The sequence below is a fragment of the Chelonia mydas genome, chromosome 21, assembly GCF_015237465.2.
Source record: "Chelonia mydas isolate rCheMyd1 chromosome 21, rCheMyd1.pri.v2, whole genome shotgun sequence".
NCBI lineage: Eukaryota > Metazoa > Chordata > Testudines > Cheloniidae > Chelonia > Chelonia mydas.
Genome location: NC_051261.2, coordinates 3,301,725 through 3,322,045, shown reverse-complemented (window position 1 = coordinate 3,322,045; position 20,321 = coordinate 3,301,725). Strand labels below are relative to the sequence as shown.

The window sequence follows — 20,321 nt, the reverse complement described above, 5'->3', positions numbered from 1 at the left end:
ACACTGAAGAACTCTGTTTTGTTTTCTCAAGACTAAAGCTGTACATAACAACAAATAAAATAAACAAACAAAGAACCCCAACAACCCAACACAAAGTCTGTTGCAACTTCATATCTCAGTGCGGCATCTGGGTTTAAGGCCATGAAGGGTAACGCTAAACTGGTGAAGAATTTCTGGACATCACAAAATTCCAAGTATGGACCTGTTAATTATACTACTGGTTAAACTGATGCTGGAAAGGACAGGCAAAGAGCACACTGGAGATAATGCTTTAGAAAAAGAAAAGCTGAAATGCAACGGGATGGTGAGCATACAACATCTGCATTCAGCGACTGTTCAAGTACTGCAGTTTCTTATAAATTCATACCTTACTTCTTTAATTTAAATATCAAGTGCTCTGAGATCAACTTTCGAGTTGCCTGGTTTATAATCCAGTATTAAGTGCACACAAGGGAGAGCAGATTTAAAAATATATACATACCACACACACACTGCATTTTATGGACCGTAGCTATCTTAACCAGAGATGAACTGAACTATGACCAGAGAAGCTCACACAGAGGTAAGGGGCGGCTATCATGGTTCTACCTGCCCTGGAAGCTGTCAAGAAATCTGGTCATTCTCCCAAGCACCAGCTCTGGAAAGCTTCTGCACACAGTCCTGATTCAGCTGCTGTTCTGATGTCGTCCTTCTCCAGAAGATGCAGGTCTCTTAGAAGCTGGGCTCGGCGGGCTGCTGCCCACAGCATGCTAGGCTACCAAATACACTGTTTCCCCCACCCCAGTGCGGGGCAGGCCTTTGGGGTATATCACATACAGGCATGTATGTGCTCCAGCTCATCTCTAGCGTGAAGCAGAGCCATTTGGCAGAGGAGACGCTTATAGGAACTTAGACCCATACGGCTGTATTCATATCAAAGCCTGACTGGGTGTGGTCTGTGGTGCCATGGACCTTCTTGGCACAATTCTTGGATTTGTCACTACTAGCTTCTGCCTTTGGGCACCTCTCCATTTTGCTGTGAGCATTCTGTAGGTTCCCATGGAGGGGGAAGTAAAACGTCCCCTTCTGTTTGCTCACCTTTTTGGATCTCTTTGAAATTTCAGTCTCTCTGTCTTCTGCTGGGAGCCAACATGGTTTTTCCTTGAGGATCCTATCTCGGTCCGGCCGTACGCTCCTCAAGAACTTTTTGAAGATGTTGGCCGTGAGGGAAAACTTCCTGTAGAATTCCTGAGACCTGCTGATGGACAGGGAAGTCTCGTTCTTCTCCCCCTTTTTATCCAGCTCTGGCAGATCCAACCAGTTCCCAACCAGATCTGCAAAGATATTATCCCCTAAAACCAGAGGTTGCCGGTTCCTGCTCTGAGACATTAGCGAGGAAGTCCAGTCATTGGCCTCATCAGAAACCTGGCATTCTCTGCATCCCAATTTACTCCCACCCAAAGTCTGAGGGATGCTGTCTGACTCTCTGTGAAGCTGGTTCCCACTTGTGCCCACACTGGCTGACTCAAATTTCCTTGGCGGGCAGTACTCTGCCGTGGTCAGAGCTGAAGAAGGTCTGCTCGTAGGATAACTGTCTTTGCAATAAGCCACGTGTCTGTGGTGGCTACTGTCCGGTAAAGTCACAGGGCCAAACCGGCTGGCAGATTGTGGCACCTGGGTGGAGTGTGCAAACGCCATGGAGCTGCACTCCTCCAAAGATCTCCTTCCCAGCAACCTCTCGTTCTGCCTGCTGGCTCTGGGCCCCTCTCTGCCATTTCGACAGCACTGGTGCGGGCCAATGCCTGAAACCTTGTTTCGAGTCTCTGAAATCTCCAACTGCTCCAAAGCTGTCTGGACCTGGAGGAGTTTCAGCTCTTGCAGGGCACCCATCATGTAGTTCATCTGTTCATGCAGCCCGTCTCCAACCTCCTTCATGGATAACTGTTTGGGGAGGAAGAGAGGACAGTGAATCAGTGCTTGGAGAAGCCAAGACAAAACAAGTAGGATTTTACCCCTGCAACATATAGGGAAGCAAAAGCTAGGCCATGTTCCCTTTTTATCTTATAAGCTAGACAGCAGCAAAAAGAAGGTCTCTCCTGAAACATGCCCTAATACTGAATTATTCAGACTTAAATGTGCTATCCTTGTCCCTGATGCTCCAGCCATTTCATGGGATAATAAACACACCTTTTTTAGATTCTGAAGAAATTAAATTTTTTTTAAAGATTCCAAATCCTCACCTGTTAACAAGAACTGAAATAAGCATTTGATTGACAACAAAAATAATGTTTATCTGAATTTCAGTTAATTGCTTAGCAGAACCTCTATTCATGTAACCGAGCATGACAATTCGCTGCATCAATTTTTAGACTTAGTCTGCAGCTGTTGTTTCTTTCTTGCCATGCAAACAACTGAGACTAGAAGCGGGTGCTCTGAATCTATAAAAGAACCAGCCTTTGACTGACTAGTTTCTGTAACATGTTAAAATCAAAAACAAAAAATAGTAAAAAAAAAAAAAAAAATCACATTGGCACTCTGTAATATGTCTTAATGCTTTGTTATACTACCCTAATTATAGGTTGAGAAACATAGGTACCAGCACGGAATGAAGTCCTAGAAATCTGAACAGTAATATTGAAAAAACAAATAAGTAATCACAAGTTTATTTGCTGAAAAATCAATTATTTTGGCTTCCAAACTAGATCCATCATTCACACTTGTGTTTTATCTTTCTACTTTAATAGAAAGGTTTAACTCTCCATGTTAACCTTAAAATATGCTAGTTATTTTCCAAAGCCTCTAATTTGCCCTCTCCCCTTTCATTCTGTTGCTCTCCTTCACTCTTATGTGGGATCTGGATCATATTCCCAAAGCGGCATCATAAAACAAATGGGCTATACTTTCCAACAGCTGCTACCACTTTTTCGGAGGATGGGGCAGGGGGGAGGTGGTTTGCCAGGCTGGAGGCAAAGATATGTCACACGGATGTAAAGAGGTTGGCAGAAGGGAGTATAAATGTCTCAGAAAAGCTTAAACCTAAAAGTTCTTAAGTATAACAGTTTAAAAAGCTGATCACAATCTTTGCATGACAAGCGTTCTCGTAATATGCTGTTTTCCTTTAACACCTGTACACATGAGTGGCTGTACATTACCAAGAAATTGGGGGTGAGGGCAGGGAGGAATAATTTTTGCTACCTTGACTCAGTTATTCGTGGTTTGCTGTTTGTTTGTAAGCAGAGAACTGCAGGTTCTCACCAGGGGTAAGAAAGGCTATTAAAACACTGCCACTCTGGAATAACCATACTGCAAAAGTGGAAATCCCCATACCACATGTTCCAGGCACAAATCTCCATCCAAGTTTCAAAAATCAGACTCTCAGAGTTAGTGGAAGTATGACACCTATTTCTGGAGCTTCATGCTCAAGAGGAGAAGCATATTTCACCTGCTAGAAAGGATATCTGGCTGTGAAGTTATGGAAAAACTCTCTGTTCAAACCTCTGATTACATTGACAAGTCAAGTCTCCCTTACAGGCTAAGGTTACTAGTATCTGCAAAATAAAGCTACATGTGTGCAAGTAACGCCCACACTTTTACAATAAAAGAGCTCTTGCGCTACCAAAAACCTGGGACCATATGTGCCATAAGCCTCAGACAAAACTATCACCTTACCTCTCCAGATTTGCTGTAATGCTTCTTGTCCTAACCTTTCTTGCCTTATTAATGGAAGTTGTTTTTATCTGCGGCTTTGCAAAGCTGGATTTGGAGCCAGCTTGGACCCTCATTGGATACTTCGCATCAAATCCCCTCGCAGGCAAAGTGGTGTAATCAAGCAGTGATGAGTGACAAGGGTCCTGCAGTAATGACTAGACTGGTCAAAAAGACAGCATATGCTCGACGGCTGTGCTGTTCACTTCATTGATTCAATTAACTCCCCCATGATGGGTGGTATGGTTACAATGCATGCCTCATCCGACAGGAACCATTAATATTTCAGAGGCAGCATTTACCATCACTGTGTTCATTTCACCCATGCGCCCCTTCCCCTGCGAGTACCTAGGATTCAGAGCCGGTTGAAAAGCAGTAACAAGTTCAGTATTTTTTTGTTTGGTTGGTTTTGGTAAAATGTTTGTCATGGAAATTTCAACAAATTTTGAGCCACTCGAATAGGGTAAACATAAAATGCTTCTCAGCCACTGTGGGGCCAGTGTAAATTGTCAGAGCTTCTCTGACTTCAACTGGACTATATATATCAGCAGAGGGCTATGCCCCTCAGAAACCGCTTCAGCCACCTTTGAGGTAGGTTCATGCCAATCCGATTTTACAGATGGACAAACAGAGGCACAGTGAGGCCGATGTTACTGCTTATCTATCTTTGGTACGTCTATGGTGTCTCTCTACTAACGTTACAGTTACTCCAGGGAAGAACATACCCCAACACTCGTTTGGCCCAAGGACCTCTTGATGCCAAATGGTGGAGGGCACCAGGTGTGCATACGGGGGTTACAGGGATCCCCTGAGTCTGGCATCTACATACTAGTTCACCAAAGAGTGTTATGTAAGGTATCCACTATGTGCCTGTGTCACACTGGTCCTCGCAACCACTGCAAACCCTATGTATAGACAACATGAGAAGAGTTATGTACAGAGTCTTAAGGTCTGTGGGCCTGGTCACCAAAAGGTGAGAAACAGGTTTCTTACAGGCAGAATATGATTATCTGTTGGTGTGTCTACATATGGTTGGGTACTGTATATTTCGCAATGAGCCCCTATTTACAGTCTGAGCAATATGCTCCTCAAGCAATTGCAAAGTCTTGAGGGCAGGTCCTAGACAGGAAAACACAAGGAGAGGGGGGTTACCCTGTTTGCAAGTGCAGACAATGGATTTTTGGACTATAACCGTAGGGACAGAGACACATGCTGGATCTTTCCACTGAGGAGTGGCTTAGTCTCTCAGTGCCTCAGTTTCCCATCCATACAATGGGGATAATGCCCTACCCTACTGCACAGGGGTATTGTGAGGATGGCTGCTCGGCTACTACAACAGTGGGGGCCAGTGTCTACTTATGATAGGTAAGCGCTGTGGTTCTGTGTTTAAGGACTAGATCCCAAAGACGTTCATCTGGGAATCCCCAGCAAAGCAGGATTTGTACTCTGATCTCCAGACACAAAGGGCTAGGCATGTCAAGCTGTCCCATCCATCCCCCAGCAACAGGAACTTTTGTTCTGCTTGTATAGTGCCTAGTGCAGTGGGGTACTGGTCCATGAGTCAGGCACCTAAAAACGACGGTAATACAAAAAATAAATAACAGCAATAACTCCATTTGCAAAGGGTACTCCTTCCATTCCAGAAAAGTTTTTCTTATCGTTTGCCACAAACCTAAATCCAAGAGGCTGCCCCAACCTTGATGATACATCTAACAGAGCCTCGTGGGAACGCATTTCCCAGGCTGATGGACCTTGTTCTGGATGACAGCTTCCACAAATGCACCTGCAGCAGAAAATTTAGTTGCAAAACCCATAAATAAATGATTGCAAGCAGGAACTGCTTTTATTTTTTGAGCGTTATATAAACCAGTGCAACCATTGTTACATAAAGCGCGTGGTCAACAAAGCGGCCTTGAGGTCCAATCCATGCCCATAGCTTGGTACATGCAGCAGCATTTACAGGAGAATTTCCTTACATCTCTTCCCAAATTCTTGGGGTGTTTATACAATAGCAGGTGGCTGGGGCTGATGGGGATTAGCCACTGACTCTTTTAGGCCTGAATGGACTCACCTCACCAAAACAAGAACCCCACAAATTTAAACATGGGGCCCCAGGAGCCTCAAGCCATCCAGAACTGAATTATGCATCAGTCTATCAGTACAGAGTCAAATTTTGTCTGCGTTGCTCCCATATGTCAGTCCCACTGAAGTTGCAAGGACTACTTGCCTGCTTAATGCAAGCAGGGTTTGGCTCACGGTCATTACAATATTTTTCCCATGGCAGGGAAAAGGTGAGTACCAGTAAAACCAAAGTGTAAGTCCAGGTTATTCCAGCACTAAGCCTGCACCTGCTGCTCAGACACTAGGGTACGCCTTTATTTTACATTACTTTATTTTCACCCATCAAACCCAAGAGTCAGGTTAACTCCTGTGTGCTGAACAAACTGTGTCTGTGAGCACACTCAGTAAGTGTGTTCCCCAAACACTTGCACTTCCAAACTGCTGCATAGTGTTTAACAGTTGCTGGGTTCCACCCTGTGACAGCTGCATTTCAGTGGCTGGGTGAAAGAATTCCTGTGTATAGTTTACCCCATAAGTGTATAAAGCATATTAGTCTAAAAGCACTATGTAAATGTAAGATGTTAGTATGCACAGGTCCTGGGGTCTAATATGTGAACCGGACAAAGTACTGTATAAACAGAAATGCAATCCTTTGGTGGATCAGTGGATAGCCAGAAAAGCAACACACTAATGGGCTTATGTACATCTCATATTCCACTACTATTTTACATAAAACAAAGCCAAATACCTCTGTGTAAAGGATGGGTAAGACATTTGCCAGTTAAGGGGAGCAAGAAAAATGGGAAATTCATTTGTCATCTCTCACTTAAAAAAAAATCTGCTAAACATTTTGGGAACTAACGTTTTTCTACTAGTGTCTGAATTCACAAGACTGCTCTGGAATCCAAATCCAACTAAGCCCCTTGAGCCAGAGTTGTTTGTATTTCCAGTTCATCTCCACATCCGGGTTGCCCAGGACTACGGCAATATTTGGTGATGACCGGGGGAGAAAGAAAAAAAAAGAACAGATGACATATTCCAGCTGACTGGAGAGACGGGAAAAGAAGGTCTCTGGGTGTGTTTGGGATAATGAGGATGACAGATGTCCAGCTCTTAGGTAGAAGAGGTATTGTGAGAGGAAGTTATTGCTGAGGGGAAAGGAAAGAAGAATTGTAGTGACAGCTCTTAATAATTAGGCTGATAGGCAACAGAGCCAGCAACAAACAAATCTGGTATTTAAAGAGAATGAAATAAGAGAGAAAAATTACTTTAGAACTGCTGAACTGATTAGATAGGTTCTGTGTTTTCCTTTGGAACGCTGACAAAATTATTTTTTAGTGAGCCTGGATTCTTACCTCAGGCACAGTTCGTCAGTGGGAGTTTATTTTCACGGTGATTTGAGAAGGATTTTTTTCATGTTGGGTTTATGCCTTGTTCTGTTGCCTTATGATGGACACAGAAGGCACGCAAGAGCTTTTTTATTTCTGCTTGTGTGTTATCATGCAAATATTGGGAATTTCAAATCCTTTGGTCCCTGGTGTCACAGGAGAAACTCTAGGAGTTCTCGGGGATGTTAACAGTGAGATTACAGCTAATTTGAAGGGAGGTGGGGAAGAGGTGATGAATCTTTTATCCAAAATGTTAACTACGCATGAAATAACAATAACAAAAAACAACAACAACAAAAAAACAGTTTCAAACAATTTGACTAAAATTTTCCTCTCTCTTTCAGTTGCTTAACTTTCACTCTATAGGCTCTTGTGATGTCATCGTTTTGCTAGTTCTCCAGTCAACACTGAATCTTTCAGGGCAGATAAGACCCAAATTTTTAGTGTAAAAAACAAAATCAAACGTTAAAAGTAAATAAACAGATAAAAAAGAACTAACTCTCAGGCTTTCATTATTCATTGTAAAGGAGCTAGAAAGGGCACAAGGCCAATTTTTATTTCCTTTGTAGATCAGCAGGATTTGCCCCCCTATTCTGCCTTTCCTGCACCTGGAGTTCTGGTTTTGGGCCCTGAATGTATGCAACAGGCTGGGTGTGATTCCAAAACCATTTACTGCTTTCCCAAGGCCACTTACTTCACCCAAGGCTCTGGGCTCTCAGAGCTAAACAAACCAGACACAGTCTCTGGGATTCATCTCAGGAATAAACTAGTAAACAAAGTCTTTCATTGCTTTTTCCCCTTCGACTGACCAGCTGTTAGTAGCAGGAAATCAGCAGACGGAGTTCCTTCCTGCTGCCTGGACCCAGTGCAATGCTGAAGAAAGAGGTTCCTTGACACACCATGGATGACTACACAAAATTAATAATAGCGAGGATGGTCAAGTCTCAAAGGGGCCAATTCATCCTTGCTTCTGAGCAGAGTGCAATGTAAGAGTGAGGTGGAGGTGCAAATGAGGACATATGTTTCCCTGTGTTGAAACTGCGAGGGGCTGCTTCAGCCATTGGGGTTGCATAAATTTTGCCCAGGCTATAACATGCCCTATGAGCTATTGCAGAAGCTGGGAATAGATAAGAGTAGAGGAACATCCCGGCTATACCCTGCTCCCTCCCACATGTGCCCCTCTGGAGGATGATGTAGAGCCAGCTGTGCCAAATCTATGTCTGTCAGGGAATCCCCTGCATCAGGGAATTCAGCCAAAGGGTTCTAATCCCACCTCCACACAGGAGAATCCACCAAGGCTTTACCTTTTAGTCCCAAGAATCAAAGGTATTTAAAGGTTGACATCAGACTGCTAAGCTACAAACCACCTTTCTGTGACCTACAAGGAATGGCTCCAACAGACTGGCTGACTCAGCTTTCCGCCTGTCTCAACTTACCCCTATGCAGATCTTTTCTGTTCAAACAGACAGGTCTCTTTCTCTCTCAGCACTTCACAGCTATTGACCCAGCTCCCACAGTGAGAAGCACTGGGCGAATAAAGCCAAATGGAAGTTCCAGCCCAACTTAGCTGTGTTCCTCCTGTCTTTGGAGAGTCACGTCTCTGGGTGACAAAACTTTCCTTATGTACCTCTCAAGTAAAAATTCCACTAGGGGCTGCTTTTGGTTTCTTCTGTAAAACATTACCACATAGCAGGCACTGCCACATTAGCTTTAGATATTGAGTGATGTGGAGGAGAAGGATAAATGTCAGGGGAAGGAGAGGAAAGTGGAGACAGGGTAACTGGCGCATGGTATTTCTTTGCTGCAAAACCAGGTGTATTCCTCATTCAGGTTGAAAACTGCAGTGAAGACATAGCAACGCGGGTTTTAATGCAGCTCGAGTTAAAACCTAGAAGGCAGCCTAGGGTTGAAGTTGTGCTACTAACTTGAGTTAAAACCCAGCTGCCTGGGAGTCACTGCTATTTTAACCTGAGTTAGCCCAACTCCGGTTAAGAGCACATCCTTTTCTTCCAGTGAAGACACACCTTCAGGATTGCTATGTGGACTAGGGCTGGTTGGGGGGGAGGAATTATTGGGGAGTGGAATTCCCCCCAAAATATTTTCCCTCCAAATATTTCCACAAAAATTGCAGCTTTTTGATGACAAGTCAAAGAATTTTCACTTTTGGGAGTTCCCTCCCCCCTCTTCTATTTCCTCCCCTTCCTTCTCCCATTCCCCCACCTCATTGTCATTGAAGAAGTTGAAGAAAAAAAAAGGGCGGGGGGCGAACAAAAATAAAGTTTGATGTCTCTTTGAAAAACCCAACATTTCCACCACATCATCCGTCTGCCTGTGGAAAAGCCATTTTCACTCTGCTCTAGTGCCTTGCATCCTCACCCATGACTTGGGCTCCTGTTGCTAGGTAACACAAATAATGAGGTGAAGGGGATGGATCTAGAGGGCGGCTGGGGGGGCAGGGGTGAGGTAAGCACTTTGCCCTGGCAGGTCTGTCAGTGGGTTGGAGTGGGAAATATATTCGGCAACAAGACGTGCATAACAATCAGGTCCTGAGACCCTGTCTATCGATCTTAAATACTTCTATGACCCCCATCACCACTGTATTAGAGCACCTCACGATCCTTAATGTATTTTTGCTCACAGCATGCCTGGGAGGTAAGGCTGGGCTGTTATTTTAGAGGGGAAACCGAGGCACGGAGAGACTAAATGACTTGCCTAAGGTCACAGAGGAAGCCTGTGTAGGGAACAGGGTCTCCTGAGTCCCAGGCTACTGCCCTAACCAATGGATCATCCTTCCTTCCTTCCTTCCTCCCAAGAGCTTACTGCGGGACTGGGTTCGAGACCGTGGCAAGACCTTATTTCTTCTGCCCATCCTCCTGTTTCCTCATTTTCCATCATAGCCTGCATGTTGCATTGTGCCCACCATTAGCCGTACGCTCTTTGGTGTTAGCATTGTATCTTCCTCTAAGATACAATGTCTGGAAAGGGCTTTTGGGTGCCACCTCTATACAAATAATAAACAGTGATAACTGAAAGAAGAATTCATGTAGTCATTGAAGACAACAGGCCTTGGGGTACTTCACAGATCCCATTCAAAGAGAGCAAAAAGAAAAGGAGTACTTGTGGCACCTTAGAGACTAACCAATTTATTTGAGCATAAGCTTTCGTGAGCTACAGCTCACTTCATCGGATGCATACTGTGGAAAATACAGAAGATGTTTTTATACACACAGACCATGAAAAAATGGGTGTTTATCACTACAAAAGGTTTCTATCCCCCCACCCCACTCTCCTGCTGGTAATAGCTTATCTAAAGTGATCACTCTCCTTACAATGTGTATGATAATCAAGGTGGGCCATTTCCAGCACAAATCCATCTTCTGTATTTTCCACAGTATGCATCCGATGAAGTGAGCTGTAGCTCACGAAAGCTTATGCTCAAATAAATTGGTTAGTCTCTAAGGTGCCACAAGTACTCCTTTTCTTTTTGCGAATACAGACTAACACAGCTGTTACTCTGAAACCATTCAAAGAGAGGAGTCCGTTTCCTTTACCTGCCTTTTCTGTTTCAGTTTTGGACTCTTACCCAGCAGCTATACCCTGAAAATTTTGCAAGCGCAGTCAGTAATACGTGCTGCCATGGCTGTATAGACACTATTGCAACAGTGGCTAATTGAATTAAATCTAAACTTTACTGGAATGCCTTACTGAGATGGTCTCTCTACAGGAAAAGACTATTGGGCCATTTTGCAAGCATGACACATGGTTACCAAATCAGGACTCAGTGCGAGACAGGACGTAAAAATAAAAGGGCTGCATTTCGTCACTTACATTGAAAGTTCTACTCCTGTGAGACATTCACACCAAGAAACACGAGATTGTTTGCTCTGAGATAAGCTGTTGTAACAGGGAAACCAAACACCGCACCGAATTCTAAAGTTTGATGTTATGTCTGGGTGTGGGAATGAATGTTAACTTCTAAGTGATATTTGTTGGTTAACAATAGATTTAAAAAAATATATTTTCGAGAAAATATTTAGAAACATTCTGTTTTCCCCAAAAATAATCAAAACACACACAAAATTAGATTGCAACTGCTTCTAGTGTTTTCAGCCTACACCATAAGCCTGACCTCGTTTTCAGTTACACCAGTGTAACTCTTGACTTCAATGAAGTTACGCTTGAATAGCACTTTATTAAGATCAGACTCAGGCCCATTCATTGTCTTGCACCTTGTATCATGATTTACACCTGTGCAAAGTGGCATCCCTGCTGAGAGTGGAGAACTCTGATTTGGCAGCACATTTCACCCACTTTGCACAAGTGTAAAAAGACTTTGCCAGATGCAAACAGTGGAGAATCAGGCTCTATAAAAGCAAAGTATCTTTTTAACCTGGCTCCTACCTAGGGCCTAGGTCTGAAGGGATGGAGGTTCTGAGAAGGATGTTTTACAGTGGTAAAAATCACACCAGGCCACCCCTTTCACAGGATAGAAGTTGCGTTTGGAATGGATTAGCTACCTCTCCATTGCATGAATGTTTCTGCGTCTTTCCGACGGATCCTCATAACTAGGTGAGTGTAACTTTTCTAGAGCTTGCAGATTTTTTTAAATAGGATTTAAAAATGTCTGAGGATGCTGGCAGCTTTTTCCCATTAACACTATATCAAAACCTTCAATAATAAATATTTGCACAAATTGTACTTACCTAAGTCATTTACAAAGCCTCCACATCTGTATTCTTCTCAGTCCCTATTTCCATGGCCCCATCTTGCTGCAGTTCATTGGCATTGCTACTGAATTTATGGGCAGGAAATTGGAAAGATCCTAGTTTGTTTTCTTTTTCCATAAGCGTGAATAGCATTTTTTCCCATGGTTTTCAATGTCACAGCTGAACTTATGAGCAGGAAATTAACCCAATAGGGGTTTGCATTTGGTTTTACTATTCAGCTCTGCTGACTGAGGGCCAAATGGAACACACGCATATACTGGGGCAGAACGTAACCTGAAATTGCTACTTACAATGACCTAAGTAAGCATCACTATTCATTCCTACTAGCCACATAAACCCCAGCTGCAACCTAATGGTAAAATTCCATCAAGATACCTCACAGCTTCCTAGTGGAAGAATGACTTATTTTTATTGCAATGGGGCCTAGAGACTCTTGTCCCATTTTACCAGGTGTCTGTGCAACCCTATAAGAAGGAAACCATTCCTGCCCAAAAGAACTTACAGTCTAGAACTTAGGAACCCCAATCATGGACCAAGACCCCTTTGCGCTAGGTGCTGTACAAACACAGAACAGATGAGAAAACGATGTGTAGTGCTCAGAGCAGGAGACTGGAATCAGGAGTCCTGCTTTCCAGATTGCTGGCTGGTTGTGGTTGTGACCTTGGGAAAGCCAGCTCACCCCTCTGTGCTTCCACTTATCCTTCTACTAAATAGAGTACTCCACAAAGGCACTGGAAGGCTCAGGCCCAGCTCTAGATCCTGGGGGCTCATTGGAGTCTGTAGAAGTTTTGCTATCTGCTTCAATGGAACCTGGAGTAGGCCTGTAATGTGCTTTGAGATCCTCTTAGGAGGGGCTCTATAGACTGGTGCAATGCCAACGCATCTTAATCCAGAACTATCAAATAATAACAATAATACCTAGCTCTTACGTGGCATTTTTTTGTCATCCCCTCTCAAAAAGGCTAGAGTGGAACAGAAAAAGGTTCAGAGAAAGGCTACAAAGATGATCAAGGGTATGGAATGGCTTCCATGGGAGGAGAGACTAAAGAGACTGGGACTGTTCTGCTTACAAAAAAGGTGATTAATGGGGAATATAATAGAGGTCTATAAAATCATAACTGGTGTGGAAAAAGGAACTGAGAAGTGTTATTTACTCTTTCCCACTGTACAAAAACCAGGGGTCACCTGCTTAAATCAACAGGCAGCAGGTTTAAGACAAACAAGAGGAAATACTTTTTCACAAAATTAACCTGTAGAACTCATTGCCGGGGGACGTTGTGATGGCCAAAAGTATAACTGGGTTCAAAAAATAACTAGATACGCTCATTAAGGATCAATGGCTATTAGTCAAGATGGTCAGGGATGTAACACCATGCTTGAGGTGATCCTAAACCTCGAGTGCTAGAAGCTAGAAGAACAAGACGGGTGGATCACTGCAAAACTGCCCTGTTCTGTGTGCACTACCCCTGAAGCTCTGGTACTGGCCACTATCAGAAGACAGGATACTGAGCTAGATGAATCCTTGGTCTGACCCAGTATGGCTGTTCTTAAACCTCAAAGTGCTTTCAAAGGAGGTAGGTACCATTCTCTGTGTTTTATAGATGGAGAAACTGAGGCACAGAGGGACAAGGTAACTTGCTCGTTGTTGCCCTGTAGGCTAGTGACAGGGCTGGGAATAGACCCCAGGTCTCCTGAGCTCTAGTTTGGCCCTATAACTGTGGGGCCACACTGCCTGCTTTATAATGAATGGAAGTGTCAGCTGAGACTACCCTGACTTTGTAACACTTGCGTGTGGAATATTCAGATTCTCTGAATGAAATCCACTTTGAAGGCACACTAGACATGCCAGTGACTATTCGCTTATGATGGAAAATACACAACTGGAGTATGAAAGAAACTTCTCACTGACTGAATCAGGTTGGGTTTATCTTTGAGAGTCACAACCATGCCAGAGCTTTGAACATGCATTCTCGGAGGTTAACATGAAAACCGATTTAAGCATGTCCAGATCCAAGCTCAGGGTGTGACCGCTGCCCGACCTGGCACTGTTACAGCATGTGAAAGGCACCATTGACAGTGTGTGCTTTGATGCACAGGCTAGCAGTGGAAACACTTTGGAACACCTGCAACCCAAACCAAACACCAATTATTTGTAATCAATTTATTTATTTTTACACGCAAAGAGAAAAAAGAACTGGAATCCATGAATCACTGGGACAGACAAGCTGGCACTGCAATTGGATTTCATTTTTAGTTAACCTCCCCTACATGAAACTGGGAACTCTGCCAATTTCATTCCTTTTTTTTTTTAACTTCTCTCAAAACCAGTCAACGGCTGAAATAGTTTATACAAAGACATATTAAGCTTCAGCAGATCAAACTGTCTCAAGCTTTCCCCTAGCTATATGAACCAGACTGAACAAGATTTGGTTCTTTAAATGGGCCTTCTTTACAGGACCTCTCGACAATGTTACATTTATTCCTTCCCTCGCTGTTTAACACGGAAAAGAACTGCTTGCTGTGTATCATGCAAATCAGCATGTCACCATATTCAAACTGGTGCCATAAAATTGGATTCCTACTTAACCACAGATAGAGTTCTCTTTGTCCTTATTTGGTAGTACAAAGGGACCTTCCCCACCCCCTCCATGGGGTTTGGTTCTGGTGCATTAATATCTGGAGCCATGACCTGCCTGGTAATGAAGAAAGTGGTGAAGAAGTCAGGGTCAAGAGATTCAATTCCTATCCACCATTAAGCCCAGACAGTCGCAGCTGTCTATTAAACTGCTTGCCTGCTTTTAAGGGAAAGCTTACCTATTTTAATCCCAGGCTATAAGGAAGGGTATTGATTTAAAATATTTATTGCTGGGGATGTAATTTATGATGGTTTTAATTAATACAAGTCTACCTTAGTAAATGTACTTTTCAGCTCAGCTGGGCTGTCATTATTAATTTTGTAAGCAGAAGGTTTGCCGTATTGGCATCAGGGGTGGGCAATAATTTTCGCAGGGGGGCCACTCAATGCATTTTGGTAAGTCGTCATAGGCCGCACATTTCTACTATATTAATGGAGGGGTTTCGGGGTCTGGGAGGGAGTTTGGGTACAGGAGGGGGCTCTGGGCTGGTGCAGAGTGTTGAGGTGCAGGAGAGGGTAAGGGGTGTGGGCTCTGGGATGGAGTTTGATGCAGGAGGGGGCTCTGGGTTGGGCCCAGGGATTGGGGTGCAGGAGGGGGTGCAGGGTCTGGGAGGGAGTCTGGGTGCAGGAGGGAGCTCTGGGCTGGGTCAGGGGATTGGGTTGCAGGGTCTGGGAGGGAGTTTGGTTGCAGGAGGGGGTTCTGACCTGGGTCAGGGCGTTGAAGTGCAGGGGGGGGGGGTGGTGCAAGGTACAGGCTCTGGCCCGGAGGTGCTTACCACAGGCGGCTCCCAGATGGCAGCGCAGCAGGGCTCAGGCAGGCTGCCTGCCTGCTGTGGCCCCAAGCTGCTCCCGGAAGCGGCTGGCTGCTGCTGGCATGTCTCTGCATGCCCCTTGGGAGGAGAGGGGCTGTGGGTCTCTGTGCGCTGTCCACGCCCGCAAGTACCTCCGCTGCAGTTCCCATTGGCCAGTTTCTGGCCAATGGGAGCTCTGAGGACGGTGCTAGGGCTGGGGGCAGCACACGGAGCCGCTTCCCCCTCTGCCAGGGGCACGCAGAGACATGCCAGCAGCAGCTGGCCGCTTCCAGGAGCAGCGTGGGGCCACGGCAGGCAGGCAGCCTCCCTGAGCGCCCTGCTGCACTGCAGGACTTGTAGCAGCCCGGAGATCACGAGGGGACAGCCAAAGAGCCTGGCGGGCTGGACAGAAATGTTAGATGGGCTGGATTTTTCCCACCCCTGGCATAGACTGTCTTCAGAGTGGAAATAACATGTAAAGTTATTACAAGAGTAATTAAAAACTGGAACAATTTACCAAGGGTCAGGGTGGATTCTCCATCACTGACAACTTTTAAATCAGGATTGGGTGGGTTTTTTGCCCCCAAAGTATCTTCTCTAGGAATTATTTTGGGAAAGTGTTTAGGCCTGTGAGATCAGACTAGAGGACCATAATGAGATCCCTTCTAGCCTTGAATCTATGAATCTCTCCACCTAATCAGTACCCTACCTAGAGAACTGATTGGAATCTCATGCATTCTAGTACTACTTTGCTCAGAAGAAGGCAGAAGTCCTGACTTGCATTCTGATGCCCTGAGTGTCAGTTACTAAAATAAGTTCGTATCTTAGTGTAATGAAAAATTGGGGAAAACAGCCTGATCCTGCAAAATCTTAAACTTGTGTTTAATTTATGCCAGGTAAGTGGTTCTATTGAAGTTAATGGTCGTAACATCACACCTTGTGAGAGAAGTTTATACTATGCATCAGCCTTTGCAAGGCTAAGGCCTTAGTTTATTAATAAACTAATATTAAAAAAATATTTTTGGGACATATTTTCTACCATAAATAGCATTATCCTGTATTACATAAGATGAAGGAGAGGATTTTCAAGTATCTAATTTTTGGTTTTCATATCAAATGCAAATATCCCTCACACCTCTTGCAAGTAGACTTGGAACCTATCAAGATATCAGGCTCCTACCCCCAAGAAACAGGCATCTGTTCTGAAAGATTGTTTTTGGGTTAAAAACCAAGGCTAACATTTCAAATGTGGGTGCCTCTTTCATTCATACTTTAGCTCCTAAATAAAAGCATCCGATGAAGTGAGCTGTAGCTCACGAAAGCTCATGCTCAAATAAACTGGTTAGTCTCTAAGGTGCCACAAGCACTCCTTTTCTTTTTACGAATACAGACTAACACGGCTGTTACTCTGAAACCTAAATAAAAGTGCTGCTCTGATCTTTGAGACGCTGAGCCCCAGGAGTTCCCACTAATGTCAACAGGGTTCATTTGCATAGCTGTTAGCAGCACTGACAATCAGGCTGCTTTTATTTAGAAGCCTAAATATGGATTTAGGAGACTAACGTGAAGCACACAGGTTGAAAAACATTGTCCCATGTTTTAACAAAAATCCCTTTCCCATGTTCTTGGTAAGACCTCAGAGTTCGCTGTGGCATAAAGAAGTTTAAATGCCTAATGTGCCGGTCCAGTTCTCCTTTCTGCATTTCACTCAGCTGGTGTAGTGCCAGTGAACTGGTCACTTTCACGTTTCCGTACCTCGATTCGCTTTCTGGCACAGGTGCCAGCTAAAGCACAGCTGCAATGTTCTTATTGCAGTAGAGTGTATCTTACAAAGCACAAGGGGCTATTTCTACCGATATTAGGTTTGACAAAGTAGATTCTGCCATCCTTACTCGTGCTAATCAGCCGTACTGAAATGAACTAGGCTACTCGCAGAGCGCCATGCTACTCTATGTGAGTAAGAGTGGCAAAATCCGCCCAACATTTGGAGGCAAAGCTTGGCCTGACTATGTCCCTTTTAGTATTAGTCATTTTCAAGAAGCCTTCCCTGGGCCAGATTCTGCCACGCTTACACAGAGTAACACCATACTCCACAACTGAGCACTAGTTAGAGGTGCTAGGCAGCAGTATGGCAGAATCTAGTCCCATAGGCACAAAAGGTCCCAATCTTGCAAAGACTGGAACAAGTGAGTAACTTTACACACGAGCACTCTGACTTCAGTGGGATTGCTTGCATACAGAACATTATGCATGTGTTTTTAAATGTTTGCAGTTTTGGAGCGTTATATCTTGGTGCTTGTTATAAACTCCAGTTTGAAGCTGAAGATTATGTTGCACGAGTAGTCACCTTACTGGTATCAGGAAGTTTGTGTATTTCAACCTCCCACCTACCATTTTTGCTTTGCTTTCTTTTGTTCTTATTATTATTTATCGGTATGCCATGCACACACACCCTCTGGCTTCTTATTGAACTTTCAAACCCATTAATTAAAAAACATCCAATTCTTTCTACTAATCTACCAGTAACAAAAACCAGGGTATCAACATCTTCCGGCTGTGGACAAGCTCAAGCAAGTTTCTGCAAGCAACATAGCCTTCTAAACAGAATCTGTGTGCTGGGGGAGAACGTGAAATAGACTGTGCTAAACAAGACCAGGGATCCCATCCTAAAGAACAAATATTTTCCATTTTCAAAACCCACAGATTTAGAAATTGCAACTGCACATACTAGACTCCCATTCAAATAAAGGTACACATCCCATTCCTCTAAACCTCTTCCTGTTGGGACTTCCTGTTTCACTTTCCAACCTCGCTCGTGTGTACTTTTCTGTGCAAACCACAAAATCACTAGGACTCTAATTTGAGTTTTATTTTTCTGAGACAGCTGGGTTAACAACATCTGACCAATCAGAGGCTAAACTCTGCCCTTTGATTTTATGCCGATGCAAACTGGAGTAATTCCACTAGGGTCAATGGAGATTTGCAAAAATATCATATGAGGGGTGCTAATGTGAATCATTACTTTATAAATTCAGCTCCATGTAACTGTGGCTAGGATAGAGCAGAATTATAGGCACCCTTATAATTAGATGAAGTGGCTGGGAAACAGAATGCCTCGGATTATATGCCTGTGCTCTGAAGACTATTCTGATCAGGGATCTTCAGTGACAGAAATGCTGCGTTTGTCACAGATGTGTTTAAAACTATACTGATTAGTTCACGGTTGGGAAGGATGGGGAGGGTAAACAGCAGATCTTACCCAGCAGGTACTGTACAGATGTGTGCATGGGACTAACAGGTTGGAGTGTGAGGTGGTGGGAATTTCTACTTAAAATCCTACAGGCAGAGATGTGTGAGTTGACCTAGTCTGCAGCTATAGTGATTAGAAAGTTCAGCATTGCCCCATAGGTCACCTTCTAAAAATAGTGAATATAAGCGGCTTCAATATTAATTGGCATACATGTCTGCCTTGGAATATTTAATCTTTAGGGGAATTTTAGTCCCTAGATTTCAAAGCTTCCCTTCCCAGAAAATTAAAAATAAAAAAAGGTATCCGAAAATTGTACTGCTGTCATCTGGATTTATCGCTGATCCAAACTGACTGTCAGAGGCACGAGGGGACATAAGTCCAGGGAGTGGGGGGGCTGACTGGTCAAAAACTGCACTGGGTGAGTGGAGGGCAGGTACATATCCAGTGGCTGGAATTAAAGAAAGCTCCCCTTCACCTCCCCCACAGGAGGGGGTGGCACGCAAGGAGGTAACCAAGGCCAACATAAGATACACTCTACTGCAATAAGAACAGGAGGACTTGTGGCACCTTAGAGACTAACCAATTTATTTGAGCATGAGCTTTCATGAGCTACAGCTCACTTCATCGGATGCAATGATGCTCAGACGGAGGCACCAGAGCTGCAAGTGGCTCTTAAATGTGTCTCCTGCAGCTCCTGATATAAAAACAAGGAGTGATTAATTACCGGAGCAGGATGCTTCCCCTAGGTTATTAACCAATTGTAGAATACTTGCCCAGTCGTTCTGCTGGGAGATGCACAGTAATGAAACAAGGAATTCACACGCCGGTGTCTCTCTTTTGGGGACTGTTGCTTGCAGTTTGGCCCCTGAGCCGCTCGGGTCTATCGCTGCTCTCCTCTGTTTAGCAAATGACCAGCAAAGCCCTGCCAATGCCCGCAGGTGGAGAGACTCACCCAGCCCCAGCCTGCGTGGTTGAACAGACTGATGCAGGGGACAGGCAGTTTTTGAGGTCCTAGTTTCTCCCCACACAAATCAACCCCTTTTCCCGGCGGTCCCTTACCAGCTCCTGCTTCAGGCGCCGCAGGTAATGATCCATGCTTTTCTTCTCCATCCTCCCCGGTTCAAGTCCGCGCGTGGACACCTCCACACGCCAGCGGCGCGCCGGGCAGCTCGCCGAAGGCGGACTTCTCCCCGCGCAGCCCCGGGGGTGCCGGAGGCTTCCCTTCACACGCCCTTCCCCGCCAGCATTTCCAGCGCAGCCCTCCCACGCCTCAAAGTTTCTCCCTCTCCCGGGGCTGCGGGGGGGGGGCAGCAAAGGCAGCCCGGGCTCCTTGCTCGAGCACACGCGCTGCGGGAGTTCGCAAAGGCAAAAGCTCCCGGGGAGGAGGCTCCCCCTCGCCCTGCCGCTCAGGGCGCTTCAGCGAGCCCAGGCTCGCGCGGCTGCGCCCGGGCAGCCCCGGGCGGCACCTCCCGCGGCCGGCGCAGTGTGTGCGGCCGGCAGCCCGTGCGCCGCTCGCCCGCCCCGCTGGTTGCAACCAGACACCCTCGGCGCGCCGCGGCCGCTGCAGCTGCGGGCACATGGCAGTGACAGGGGATCCCCCATCCCCAGCTGCTGCAGCGCCTGCCGGGGCGGGAAATCTGCCGGGGGGGGAGGTCTTGGGAGGCAGCAGCCAGTGGGGCAGAGGATGGGCTCCGTTCCGGGGGCGCTGCGCACCAGGACGCTCCTCCCGCTCAGCCAAGCGCTGGGTGTTTGCACGTCGTGCCCGCAAAGCCCCCCGCAAAGCCA

The 20,321-nt window shown here is 45.2% G+C and overlaps 1 protein-coding gene across 1 annotated transcript; it reads right to left on the bottom strand.

Moving 5' to 3' along the window:
- Window positions 1-888: 888 nt before the first annotated feature.
- Window positions 889-20,104, bottom strand: INKA2 (inka box actin regulator 2). Its single transcript, XM_027822079.3, has 2 exons — window positions 19,596-20,104; window positions 889-1,920 (listed from the first exon to the last, which is right to left on the bottom strand). Exons 1-2 carry the CDS (start codon window positions 19,644-19,646, stop codon window positions 889-891), a joined length of 1,083 nt encoding a protein of 360 aa, XP_027677880.3. The 5' UTR covers window positions 19,647-20,104.
- Between the last annotated feature and the right edge of the window lie 217 nt (window positions 20,105-20,321).

What these genes read in the sequence shown, in the direction of transcription:
- INKA2 (XM_027822079.3), bottom strand. Translation starts at nt 19,646, where the DNA reads ATGGAGAAGAAAAGCATGGATCATTACCTGCGGCGCCTGAAGCAGGAG. An exon ending in GGCGCCTGAAGCAGGAGCTG is followed by an intron (nt 1,921 to 19,595) that starts GTAAGGGACCGC and finishes CTCCCCAAACAG; the next exon opens with TTATCCATGAAGGAGGTTGG.